Source organism: Pan troglodytes, chromosome 19 (assembly GCF_028858775.2).
Source record: "Pan troglodytes isolate AG18354 chromosome 19, NHGRI_mPanTro3-v2.0_pri, whole genome shotgun sequence".
NCBI lineage: Eukaryota > Metazoa > Chordata > Mammalia > Primates > Hominidae > Pan > Pan troglodytes.
The window spans coordinates 57,192,127-57,206,176 of NC_072417.2; the positions used below are offsets into that span (position 1 = coordinate 57,192,127).

The 14,050-nt window shown below is 39.3% G+C and overlaps 1 protein-coding gene across 1 annotated transcript in view; it reads left to right on the forward strand.

Moving 5' to 3' along the window:
- Positions 1 to 11,124, forward strand: part of HS3ST3A1 (heparan sulfate-glucosamine 3-sulfotransferase 3A1) — a 106,280-nt gene extending 95,156 nt beyond the window's left edge. The window contains exon 2 of the mRNA XM_511827.8: positions 9,078 to 11,124. Coding sequence (XP_511827.4) covers positions 9,078 to 9,699 — 622 coding nt within the window. The 3' untranslated portion in view covers positions 9,700 to 11,124. The remainder of the gene's footprint in view (positions 1 to 9,077) is intronic.
- Positions 11,125 to 14,050: the final 2,926 nt, after the last annotated feature.

Sequence of the window (14,050 nt, forward strand, 5' to 3'; positions counted from 1 at the left end):
CGGCTAATTTTTGTATTTTTAGTAGAGATGGGGTTTCACCATGTTGGTCAGGCTGGTCTCGAACTCCTGACCTGGTGATCTGCCCACATCTGCCTCCCAAAGTGCTGGGATTATAGGCGTAAACCACCATGCCCAGCCCAAATTTTCTTTTTTAATGGGGAGAGGGCACCACTTCCTTCTTCAAAATAATTGTTCACTTTAATAAAATTTTTATTCTTTTCCGCCTTTTTTTTTTGAAGATGTCTACATTGTTTCAGTCATAAATCAGCTATCTAGCCTCACCGATTATACTCTAAATATTCCTTTTGTCCTCACCCACCCTGTCTTTCCCACTATCAGCACCCTAATCCAGGTCTTTAACTCCTCGAGCTTGGATTCTGTCGGAAGAGCCCCCTAAAGTATTAAACCACCTGCAGTCCTTTCCTGCTCCAAACCTGCACACTGTTTCAGATTTAATATATCGCTGACATTAATCAAGTCATCATCTTTTTGGTCTAATTTCATACAGCTCCCCAGTTCAAGCAGACAAATTTCTTCGTCTCATCTGTATTCAATTCAGGATTTAGTTCTTTCAGGATTTTCACAGCTACCTTCTGGATAACTCTCTCAGGTTCCCATGTTTTCCCTCCATCGAATTTGCTCCATTGGAGCCTTCGTCTGTATACTATTTTTGTAATCCCCTTTGGCTGCTGACTTTCTCTTATCTGCTGCAATAGAAATACTCTCACACTAGGCATTGGGAGGACACCCATTACCTTCCATACCCTGATTGTGAACACGTCAGCATACTGCTCAGTCTCTCTGAACCTCAGCTTCCTTGTCAGAAAAATTAGGGAATGTAATTACCTACCTTATCTCTTTTTTGGCTGAGTAAAGATTAGCTGAGAAAGTCGTCACCCAAATGTTTTGCAAGTATAACTTATTCTTCAGTTCTCTCTTTTCTGAGTTCACACTCTTGAAACACATCCTCCAGGTTACACTGCACAGCACTGTGCTCATAGTGGCCCATGTGAGGGGCAGCTGCCGTCCTTATGATTTGCCTGAGGTGAGGGAGAAGTGGTCTTGGAGAGGACGCCTGACTCCTAGGTATATGATCTCCACTCCTTTACCTTTGTGATCTGAATTTACAGAAATTGGAAACATAGAGGGCTTCGCAAATACCCTTAAAAAAAAAAATCATGCTTTTCTTGGAGCATTATGGGATATTGGTCCATTTATTTTTTATAAGCATAGTAAAATCTTTATTCAAGTACAACATAAATAGAAAAAAGGACACAAATCATGGGACACAGCTCAATAAATTTTCACAAAGTGGATACGCTTCTGTGGCCAGTACCCAGGTCATGAATTGGGACTTTTCCTTCAGCCTGGAAGTCCCTCTCATGCCCTCTTCTAGACACCGATCCCCCTAAGGGTAACCACCATTTTGATATTGAATGGGATAGATGAGTTTGGCCTGTTTAAGAACATTTTTTATAAAGGAAATCATACAGTGTTTCCTTTTTTGTGACTGGCTGTGTTTGTTAGCATTGTAATGTTCACCCACAGGTTTTTTGTTTGTTTGTTTGTTTGTTTGAGATGGAGTCTCGCTCTGTCACCCAGGCTGGAGTGCAGTGGTGTGATCTCAGCTCACTGCGACCTCCGCTTCCTGGGTTCAAGTTATTCTCCTGCCTCAGCCTCCTGAGTAGCTGGGACTTGTAACAGGTGCCCGCCACCACACCCAGCTAATTTTTGTATTTTTTGGTAGAGACGGGGTTTCACCAGTTGGTCAGGCTGGTCTTGAACTCCTGACCTCATGATCCACCCACTGTGGCCTCCCAAAGGGCTGGGATTACAGGCATGAGCCACCACACCCAGCCCACTCACAGGTTTTAAGTCATTCATTCTGTGTGCTGTTTAAGATCTCAGTATGTGTCTACGTGCGTGTATTTTGGGTGGACATTTGGAGAGCTTGAATTGGGGACTATTAGGATTGTCTGTGAACATTCATGAACGTGTCTTTTGGTGAACATATATATGATTTCCATGAGTATAGCCCTGGCCATGAAATGGCTGGGTCACAGTGAATGCACTTGTTTGGTAGATAGTGCCAAAGAGTTTTCTAAAGTCACTGTGCCAGTTTACTCTTTAACCACCAAAGTGCCAGTTCCACATTCTCACCCAAACTCAGAATTCTCTGTGGTTTTTATTCTGGATGACCAGTGGGTGTGTCATAGTATGGTATTGTGTTTTAATTTACATTTTCCTGATGACCGATGAAGTTCAGTGCCTTCTCGTGTGTTTATTGATTACTTACTTTATTTATTTTTCATTTCATTTTTAGTTGACACCTAATAATTGTACATACTTATGGGACGCAGAGTGATATTTCAATATATATACAATGTAATAATTAAATCAGGGTAGTTAGCATATCCATCACCTCAAACATTTATTACTTTTTAGTGTTGTGAGCATTCAAAAATCTTCTCTTCTAGCTTGTTGAAAATATACACGAAATTGTTGTTAACCATATTCACCCTACAGTGCTACAGAACACTAGAACTTATTCCTCCTATCTAGCTGTAATTTTGTGGATACTGTATTTTGTTAACAAAACTTTACTTCCTTCAAAAGTGCTAATTCCAGCTTTTTGCCTGTTTTTCTTCTATGATGTGTAGCTATTTTTACTTATTGATTTATAGGAGCTCTTTTTTTTTCTTTTTTTTCTTTTTTTTTTTTTTTTTTGAGTTGGAGTCTTGCTCTCTTGCTAGGCTGGAGTGCAGTGGCCTGATCTCAGCTCACTGCAACCTCTACCTCCCAGGTTCAAGCGATTCTGCCTCAGCCTCTCGAGTAGCTGGGACTACAGGCACACGCCAACACGCCCAGCTAATTTTGTATTTTTAGTAGAGATGTGGTTTCACCATGTTGGCCAGGATGGTCTCGCTCTCTTGACCTCATGATTGGCCTGCCTTGGCCTCCCAAAGTGCTGGGATTATAGGCGTGAGCCACCACCCCCAGCCCTATTTTTTTTTTTTTCATTATAGTTACTCCTTTAAGAAATTAACAAAACTTTACCTCCTTCAAAATCATCAAGATATTCTACGTTTCCTTCCAAAAGGTGGTTGTTTCACCACTTATATTTGTATCTCCAGGCGATCTGGAATTAATTTTTCCCAAATAGCCAGAGGCAAATGCCAAGATTTATTTTTCCATATAAATAGAAAATTGACCAAACATCATTGGTTAAAAATAAAATGGGGAAGGGTAATAGGGTAATTGTTTTTTGGAAGAAGTACTTCCAGAGAGGGCCAGTAGCAGTTCCAGAGGGAGGGTGAAGGAGCAAAAGACAACATGAGGGCAATGAGAATTCAGGGCAAATGGCCCAAATTGATAAGAAGAGTGAGGCACATGGGGGAAGTTCTTTTTATTCTTTCTTGCACATATCGGATGCACCATGCATATGTGTTGTTGAGTGTCATGGAGAGCTCTCCCAGGTGGTTCCCTGATCATAGAGGTGGCAGTGGTGCAGCCAGTGCTAGAGTGCTAGGCTTGCCTCTTGGACCATCGTTAAGGCACAGCCATGGAGGCAGGTCTGTCCCCTCAGTAGTGTGGCAGTGGGAAAGTCCTCTGGGTCATTTTAGTACTCCCACCATTAATTCCTGACCTGGTTGAAGGCTGGGGTAGAAAACAGAGGACAACTTAGCATGTGTATTGTGGTTCCTGCTTGACCATAACACTTCCTGCACCACAGAAAGACAGCAGCTCTGACAACCCTAGGCCCCGAGACCCTTACCCAGGGTGACAGATCAGATCCAGAATGGAATTCCCTAGCACGGTAGAGTGGCATGATGTTTGAGCCAGATAGGAAAATTGCCAAGCAGTTTCCTTCCTGGCACAACTGCACCCATGCCATGGAAGGAAATGAAATCCCCTTAAAAACTGAGCCCATCTCTCTCACACCATAATAAGATAATAAGCCAGGCTCTGCCCTTCCAAATAATGTAGCCAGCTCATGGCCTTCAAACCAGGCATCCTCACTGTCTGAATGACAAATGGTCAGGTGTGTCAGGAACATGGCAAAGAGTTCTAACTCTCTGAACCCTTTGTTAGCTGAACTAAGTGGAGTTCTCCTGAAGTTGGGAATTCAGAACACTGGGTGTCACATTCTTAACAAGAGTGCTTCCATGTATTCCCTGTAGTAATAATGGCCATGTTGACACTTCGTTACAGTCCAGGAATTTTGAACCTTTGGCTTGATTTTCCTGGTAAGGTGAATAAACTGAGCATAGAGATGCTAAATTACTATCTAGTGATCATGCAGCAGGCAGTGGGCATGGACCACAAACCTCATTTTTTGATTTGAGATCAGCTGCACAAAAATCTCATAAATTATTGTATTTCCCTTTTAGCAAAACCACAGCCCCCTTCAGCAGTACCTTGTTCTAATGTTTAATTAGCCATAAAGCAAAAAGACTCTTTTGTCTAACTAATTTCTATCAATGCCACTGAAATGTTTGTCCTCCCTTAAGTTCTTTTTTTAAAAACATTGTAGTAAAATACACATAACATAAAATTTACCATTTTAACCATTGTTAGGTTCAGTGGTGTTAAGTACATACACGTTGTTATGTGATCAATCTCCAGAACTCTTTTAATCTTAGAAAACACATAACATAAAATTTACCATTTTAACCATTGTTAGGTTCAGTGGTGTTAAGTACATACACGCTGTTACGTGATCGATCCCCACAGCTCTTTTAATCTTACGAAACTCAAACTTCATACCTACTGAACAATAGTTCTCTGTTCCTCTTCCCCACAGCCCCTGGAAACCACCATTCTACTTGCTGTCTCAATGAATTTGAGTATCCCAGATATATCATATAAGTGAACTCATACAGTATTTGTCTTTTTGTGACTGGATTATTTCACTTGGCATAATGTCCCCAGGGTTCATCCATGTTGGAGTGTATGTCAGAATTTCTGAATAGTATTCCATTGTATGCATAAACCACATTTTGTTTATCCGTTCATCTGTCAATACGCACTTGGGTTGCTTCCACCCTTTGGCTATTGTGAATTCTGTTTGAGTTCTACGGGGAGAAGAGCAACTGTGTATAACCTACCTTGTAATAATTCTTAATTCGCTTGTGAAATTTCTGCTTATCTTTGCCTCCCTCAGGACAAAACAAATACATTTCTATATTTTTTCCTTATAGTGTTGGTCTCAACCCATTTCCTCATCCTCATACCTACTGTAAATGTCTCCAAATCCTGTTCACTATTCAGAGGGGAGGTTGGAATGGTCTACACTACTTAGCTTGGAAAGAAAGTTCTCCTAGAACCTATGCCTCCCATCATCCAGTTGAATTTCTCCCATCCTTCTTCACCTGTTGTGTCTTCAGGCAAACCTCACGTGATTTATCAGTGCACACACCTTCGTGCTCCCATAGCCTGCCTCATATTTCTACAGACCTTTTATAATACTGTAATAGATCTTTCACTACCCATCCCGGGCCCCAGTTTTTACACAAAGCACAGTCATAGTATTAGGTTGGTGCAAAAGTAATTGTAGGTTTTGCCATTAAAAGTGTTAGGTTGATGCAAAAGTAATTGCGGTTTTGCCAATAATTGCAAAAGCCACAATTACTTTTGCACCAACTTAATTTGTGCCTTACTCAGGTAAAGAAGAACAATTTCCAAGTTATAGACATTTCGAAATGCAGTATTCCAACATACACATGCCTTTTGTTTTATATGACAGTGTGGTGCTTTGTTGAACGTTAAAATCCAGTAAGATTTGCAATAAAAAAGTATGAAAAAAATTTATCCCCTTCTTTGACTTGTTTGAAAAAAATTTTGTATCCCTTTTATTGACTTTTTTGAAAAAAAAAATTTAAGATTGCAATTTAAAGAATTCTGTTGTGAGTCCTGTTACAAAGCAACCATTTTCTACAATGTAAGCTTGATTAGGATTTATTTAGACTATCGTTTCTTTATTTTTGTAGAAAGAAGCTTGCAGGTAGCTTATAGTTAAGCCCAACTCTCCACACCCATCCCATGCTAAATCAGTCAGTTTTCCTCATCCTGCAAATGACAGTAATGAATGTGTTTTTCTTTTGCAATCCTATTTTAGCTGTTTCCTCTTGAAACTCCTCTTATGTTGGATAGCTCTTTTCCCTACTCTATTGAGATTATTTAAAATATGGTTCCTTGTTTTAGTGGTTTTAGCAGTGTTTCCTCTGGCCCAGCGCAATCTATAGCCTCAATCTCTGCAAAAGTCTCCTACAGCTCTTCCCCACCCCAACCCCACCCATATACCCAGCCCCTTCCCCAACAGGCCAACCAGGAGCTCCCGAGTGAAGTATTATGCTCTCTCTATTTTACTGGTCAAAATTTGAAATAAAGTAGTTAAAAGTCAAAGATATATAGAAAAAAAGAGAAAGTAATGATGGCTTTTTCAAAAAAAAATCTATAAATACTCTTTCTTATCACTTCAGTGTAGTTGATGGTTGCTTTCCAAGCCCAAAACTTTTTCACGCATCTGATTAAATTTCCTTCACTGAGAAATTCCAGCCATCTCTGGATAGATCTCCTGGCTCACCTTAGACAAGAGTAACATAAGCTTTTATATTAGGCTGGCCTAGCCAACTTTTCAGTTCCACAAAAGGAGTCACAGAGGGATGAGTTCTATGCATTCATGTCACACCACGGAATCTGCATCACATAGGTGGTTATGCCAATGTGTCTCCTTTGTGTCAACACCAAACTCTCTGGTGTTCACGTACTCTTACCCAGACCTTAAGGTGTGTCTAAGAGGTGGGTAATGAGGTCCATTAAGAGTTATTTTGAAAAAGGAAGTTCACATTTATTTCAAAAATTAAAAGCTCAGAAACAGAAAGCAAATGTCTATAAAAAGTAAAGATAAACTGACTGAAATGACAAAAATAAACCCCCCACCCAAAAAAAAAAAATAGGAGGAAATCTGAGTATGGGCTAAGGGAAAACTTCCCCTTCAACTCCTGAAGGGTTGCTGAAAATCACTGATGAGAGGCCGATTCATAGGAGAAAAGGCATACACGTTTATTACTGTGTATGCAAGAACTTTCAGGGTGAAGACCCAAAGATACAGAGGAAATTGTCCATTTTTATGCTTGGGCTTAACTAAATTTGAACAGTTGTATAGAAATATGACTGGACAAAAAGGGTATGATCTAACCCAAATACACCCAGTTTGGGGAAGCCTGCAAGGCCTCTCTGTCTAGATGCTTCTTGGCCTCTGCACATGCCTTCCTTCCTTCTAGGTGTGGGGCAGGACCCTCTCAGGAATGAAGGTCTTATGACCTACAGTCAAACAGGATAGGTCAGATAATTTCTTTATGGACAGTTTTTATACAGAAAAGTAGAAGGAAAGTTAGAGTAATGTTTTTAGGTTTTATGGCTGGCTTTGGGGAAAAGGAGTTCCGATCTGTATGACCTGCCTTGGGGGAGAGAGATTTTAGTTTCTGTGGTTAGTCTTTGGTAAGAGTGGGATTGAAAGACAGAGGGGCAAGAGAAGTTCAGAGAAAAACTTCTGCTTCTGAGGCTGCTTTTGAGGCCTTCATTTTGGAGTACTGTTTTCTGAGTCCCAGTACCTGCATCATTAAAACTAAGGAAGTATCGGGGCCATCAGATTGCCCAAGAGATTGAGGAATTTGTGCTAGAAATAATGCAGATGGGAGCAGGAATACTTATTAATCCATTAATAGGATGTTTGTGAATGACTTTAAAATAATCTAACTGGCCTGGTGGGGCAGCAGAAATGAGGGGATTTATAAATAAAATAGGCCATTATGAAGTTTTGACGCTGGATGTGAGGTGTTTGAGATTGATTTGACAATTTTCTCTGCTTTTGTTTATGTTTGACATGTCTCACAAAATATAGTTAGCCCAGATAGTGTAGGTGGGACAAAATCACAGGGAATTAATAACTGCAAGCTCCCATGATACAAAGTGTATCTTTTCCTTGCAGATGCAAAATAAAAACTAATCACAAATTCCATGAACAAAAGTAACAAATCTATCATCAGGATTAAAGATACAATATAATCCTAGATAATGCCTACATTAAAAGAGAAGTCAAAACTACAAAATGAAATAACTAAAGATCTCTATCTATCCATCTGTCTGTAACTGTCTCAACAAATAGTGCATTTAATTGCAGTATACTTAAGTTGGAAGAACAAATAGATTTGATGTCTCCTGTTCATGTGTTTTGACTGGCCCTGACTGAGGCCAGTAGAAAGCCTGCTTGAACAGAGAAGCAATATCTGCTGTATCAAGACTCCAATTGGATTTTTGTTTTTAATGTGACAAAGTGATATGTCATTTGTCAGGAGGAATAAACAGACAAGAATCATCAAGGACATGCTGAACAACAGAAAGTCAGAATTTACTTTGGTGTACATGAAAATATACTATCACATGATAATAACTTATAATTGGGCCAATGTAGAAAGGAATCAACATATTTAGAATATGATAATGATGGCATTTCAAATCATTAGGCAAAAGATGGATTCTTTAATAAGTCTTGTTTGTTGCAGGAAAACTCAAGAATTACAAACATAAGTATTTTGTGTAATATGCTACATTATGTTGAATATGATTGCTTTGTTCATAAGAAAACTACAGGAAAAGCTCAGGATATTTTAATACTATCTCATAGCAGTATAATTGTGTTTATGACAATATTCTAATTCACCTGAAGATTTTGACCAAAGTTATTTTCTTACAGCATTGTGGATAAACAATAATAAAACACAGAAACTTAATATGGCATTTATTCGGTGCCAGGCAGTTTTCTAAGCTGTCGAGGTATATTAACTCATTTAATCATCACAAAACTGTATGCAATGGTTAATATTAGTATTCTCCGTTTAATACACTAGGAATCTGAGGTTCGGGGCTCGTTGTGCGACGTCACCATCAGACGTCTAGCAAGTGGGGGGTTGGTGGGGCTGGAATTGCGGCCTGGCTCCAGCGTGTACTTGACAGTCTCTCCTGGGACTGAGCTCTCTCTGCACATCTCTGACATGCCTTTTTGCGTTTCTCAGGGACCTGATGCCCAGAACCCTGGACGGGCAGATCACCATGGAGAAGACGCCCAGTTACTTCGTCACGCGGGAGGCCCCCGCGCGCATCTCGGCCATGTCCAAGGACACCAAGCTCATCGTGGTGGTGCGGGACCCGGTGACCAGGGCCATCTCGGACTACACGCAGACGCTGTCCAAGCGGCCCGACATCCCCACCTTCGAGAGCTTGACGTTCAAAAACAGGACAGCGGGCCTCATCGACACGTCGTGGAGCGCCATCCAGATCGGCATCTACGCCAAGCACCTGGAGCACTGGCTGCGCCACTTCCCCATCCGCCAGATGCTCTTCGTGAGCGGCGAGCGGCTCATCAGCGACCCGGCCGGGGAACTGGGCCGCGTGCAAGACTTCCTGGGCCTCAAGAGGATCATCACGGACAAGCACTTCTACTTCAACAAGACCAAGGGCTTCCCCTGCCTGAAGAAGGCGGAGGGCAGCAGCCGGCCCCATTGCCTGGGCAAGACCAAGGGCAGGACCCATCCTGAGATCGACCGCGAGGTGGTGCGCAGGCTGCGCGAGTTCTACCGGCCTTTCAACCTCAAGTTCTACCAGATGACCGGGCACGACTTTGGCTGGGATGGATAACCATATAATTTAAAAAGAAAAAAAAATCAAAATATAATATATTTTTTTACCAATCTGTAGAGAAGAGACAGTTTAATATTTGTGCTGAAAACATGTTTCAGTATTTTTTTCAATGAATGTTAAGAGATTGTTCTCACTCCCGCCCCATCTTAATGTATAACCAACACCAAACACGTGGATCAACAGAAAAGGAAAATTTCACTCGTCTAAACGCTTTCAATTTTCAGTTTTTATTTTATGTTCTATATACCCAGTCATAAAGTATAAGCATCAGTTGTCATTAAAAGTTTTCAGAAAATCTTGAGGTTAAACATCTCTCTCTCTTTTTTTAAAATACAAGGCCCTGATAAAATTGATATCTATCCTTATATGTTTCTCCCTTTTTCCTGTGCCACTTTTTCTTAAATTATTTCCCAGTTAGTATTATCATATGTTTGTACCCGTCACAGTTTTCATAGTGCTTTCAAATACACCTTTTTGATCATTAAAATAAAAAAAGAAATCTTGCTCTGTTGTATAAGAGCACAATAAGTAAATATTATTATCCCCATTTTACAGAAAGGAAAACTGAGTCTTTGGGAGGTGAAATAATGTATCTAAAGGTCAAATGGTGGATGGACCCTGGACAAAATTCCATCTTCCACTTGTTCCCTATTTCATGTCACTTTTTCCAGGGAGAATGGAAAAGAAGACATCTGCACCTTTAGAAATGGTTAGGTAGTTTTCAGATGATATGAAAAGGGAAAGAGAGCCCCTTGTTTTCTAAATTCCCAGGCTACCCCTCATGGCACCCAGTCTCATTACATAGTTGTGTCCAAGAAAACCACTCAGACCTGGACACAACCTCTCTTAAGAGCCAATCTTGCCTCTTGGCTATTTAAAGTACACTGAGATATGGAAATCTTGACTGATGAATGCTTGATTGAATTGGAGAGGAATTATTGGATTCTTGCATGGAGGACAAGGTGGCCAGCCACACTAGGGGTAGCACAAGATGTGTTAGGAACGTAACTTACCCATTTGTTGATTTAACTGACTTTTAAAAAAAAAAGAAACAGATTTCAATTAGTGCTTACAGGTATGAGTCTCATTTGTTTTTTAGTTTACCTCTTTTTAAAGAGAGAAAACCTACCTTTCTTTGTAATATCTCACTTCTAACTTTGGAGCTAGTACTCTGAAAGAATTAATTAGCAATTCGTTTAAAATGTTTTTATTTTTCATGGGTGGAAGACTATCATTTTGTCACTTTATTCCCCCCTCCCACTTCCTATTTATACCATTTATAACCTAATGTTCAGTAATATTTGGAAAAATATTCTAGGAAATGCATTTGTGGGTAAAATGGTGGCTTTTCCTCTTCTCTCGTCTGTTTCTGCCCATCCCCCATTTAAATCACTCAAATAAATCAAGAGTTTATTAACAGTATTCCTTTCCTCTCTGAGTGGGTATTAACAAGATTAGCATTAATGGGAATTAAATTGGTTTAGAGAGGAACACATATGCACGAAATATATAAAACATTTATAATTAGCCTGTCAGCAACATTTTATTAGAAGTTTAAACCCAAGAGGAAAAATGTCTTCTATTTCATGGAAGTTTTCTTTATCTGCCAAAATTTAAAGGACAAGACACTCTAAAATAATATTCTTTTTCTTCTTTAATGTTGTCAATCAAAAGAAACTAAAGTTGTTTTAAAATATGCGGTACAATTGTACATTTACCATAGCTGCTGCATCAGGTGATGTAAATATTTCTTGAGAAGCTTAACACAGGATTAAAATGAAGGAAAAAATATTTTAAGTGTTAGATATTTTGTCATTGCTCCAAATCTTTGGATTTATCTGTTAATATCCCATTTATAGAAGTTAAGTAAACCCCAAATCCAGGTCACGTTTTTTCAGTTGATTTCCTTCATGTCTATGCTCTCAATTTCCCAGTGCCACAGACTGTTTTTATTCTACTTGAATCACTAGCTGCAACAAGATACTCATTTTAAACTCTTGTCATCATTTCTCTTAGCTCATTTTGTTTGTACAACTGATTCTTTTGTAAGTGTTTGCTTGGCATTATGCAAAAGTGGCTTGCACAAAGAAACAATCACATTCTGCAACCTTCATTTTTTTAATGTGAAAGAAATAAAAGAACAGAATTGAATGCAAAGGATCCCTTTTTGAATATAGATATTTTTGTTCATATTATTTTAAAAATGAATGACTATGGAAAACACCGGGAAAATCTTCAAGCTTCTATGACTTCCTACGAGTGTTGGAAGTAATAAGTCCCAGCAAAATGTATAAAGATTTAGAGTCAGTATTCTCTAACAGGAATGTCCATTCATTTCTGCCTCTATATAGTACTCGTCCCTGCTGTGCATGAACTTGGCCTCACATTTATTTTGTCCATTTAGCTACACCAAATAATAGGCTTTGACCTTGATTGGAACATCTTAGCATCCATTCTCTGAGCTGTCTGCTCCAAAGCCATGCCTTCCAATCCCCTTCCTGTTTCTTAGAGGTAGAGTGTTGTCTTTCAAGAAGAATATCTAGAAAATATCTACAGCTTCTTTTCGAGCAGTTTGCTTCCAAGATCACATCTGCAGTGTATCCATTCTCCAGAGAACTTAGTCACTTCTAGGGAAATGAATTTTATTTCAATAAATGGAGATTAATATGCTTCTAAAGAATGGATATTGATTATTCTAGAAATATTAATCCCACTCTAATTTTCTAATTTTCTTATTTTCAAAGGATCTTCAAAGCTGAAATCAACTTCAATGGTCATTTGGATCAAAGCCCTGTTCAGCACCTGAATCCTTTCGTTAACTTGTAATGCAGGGGGTTAAAACATTGGCGTGTCTGTAAATTCTTAACTCTTGATATTACAGTTGAAAAGAAAGAGGATACATTGCTCCTAAACAGCTTCATCGTATTCTGCCAGCTGAGACCTGCTGAGTCCCCAGCTCCCCATGAAGATATCTTAAATTCAATACGTGAATAAATAAATATGTCTATAAAATAATAATGCCTTATATATATATTGCAAACTAATCTTTCAAATGCATTATTTCACCGTATACCAACAACAGCAGCTCTCTACTCTCATTAGTTTCACTTCACAGATGTTTCACTAAGTTTCACTAGGGCTTAAGGCACTGGTTCTCAACAAAACATGATTTTGCATCCCAGGGCAACGTCTGGAGATATTTTTGGTTGCCTCAAGGATTGAGGAGTGTAGGGTGCTGCTAGCATCCTGGATAGAGGCCAGGGATGCTGCTAAACATTCTGTAAAGCGCAAGACAGTCTCCATTACTAAAAATGATCTCAACCAAAACGTCAGTCATGCTGCATTTCCTGAGTTAAGATGTGTATCAGTCACAGCTAGTGTGTGCCTCAGGTCTAAAAGCCAGATTCTAATTAATGCTAGACTGGTAATTCCTCCAGTCACCATTCTATATTTTCTCTTGGAAACCACTTTTCTATTATTTTCTTCCCTCCCTTCCTCCTTTCTCTTTCTTTCTTTCTCTTTCTTTCTTTCTTTCTCTTTCTTTGTTTTCTTTCTTTTTCTTTTCTTTCTTTCTTTCTTCGTTCTTTCTTTCTTTCTTCTTTCTTTCTCTTTCTTTCTTTTCTTTCTTTTTCTTTTCTTTCTTTCTTTCTTCGTTCTTTCTTTCTTTCTTCTTTCTTTCTTTCTTTCTCTTTCTCTCCCTCTCTCTCTGTTTCTCTCTCTCTTTCTTTCTTCTGATAAGCAGAGCAATGTTTACTGTTGTGCTTTGCTGGGAAAAATGCTAAAGGCAACCGACAGAAGCTGTTACAGAAGCAGCTTGTAACAAATGGGTAACTGCAATTGTGAGAAATGGCATCAGTCAGCTTCAGGTGGAAAATAACATTCCAATAAAACACTTCTAAAGCCTCTTTCAAGTTCAAGTCTTGCAGTTTCTATTTGCCTCCACAACAGGGCCATGACTGTATTTCTTGTCACCTGACAAAACCAAAGTGCCTAGGGAAGGAAGTAAATATCTCCATTTCTGTTAAATGTTAAATTCAGATGGATGTGCTATGGTTACAAATAGCCTCGAGTTGCTGAATAATAGCAAAGGAAAGCAAATTCCTATTGCCTCATATCCTAGAAACCCCACAACTTTGTGCATAATTTCGATAGACTCAGAGAACAGAAAAACGTATGGTTCTCAAACACAGGAAAAGTGTTGCTGGGATTCATTCCAATATAAGCCTTGGTGTAGAAAAAAAGGGCCCCTACTTATTCTCCTATTGTATCCTGTAATCATTGAAGGAGAGTGGAATTTTAAAAGCCCAACCTCAAGCCCTGTTGGTGAAGCATTGGTGTTATTGTAGAA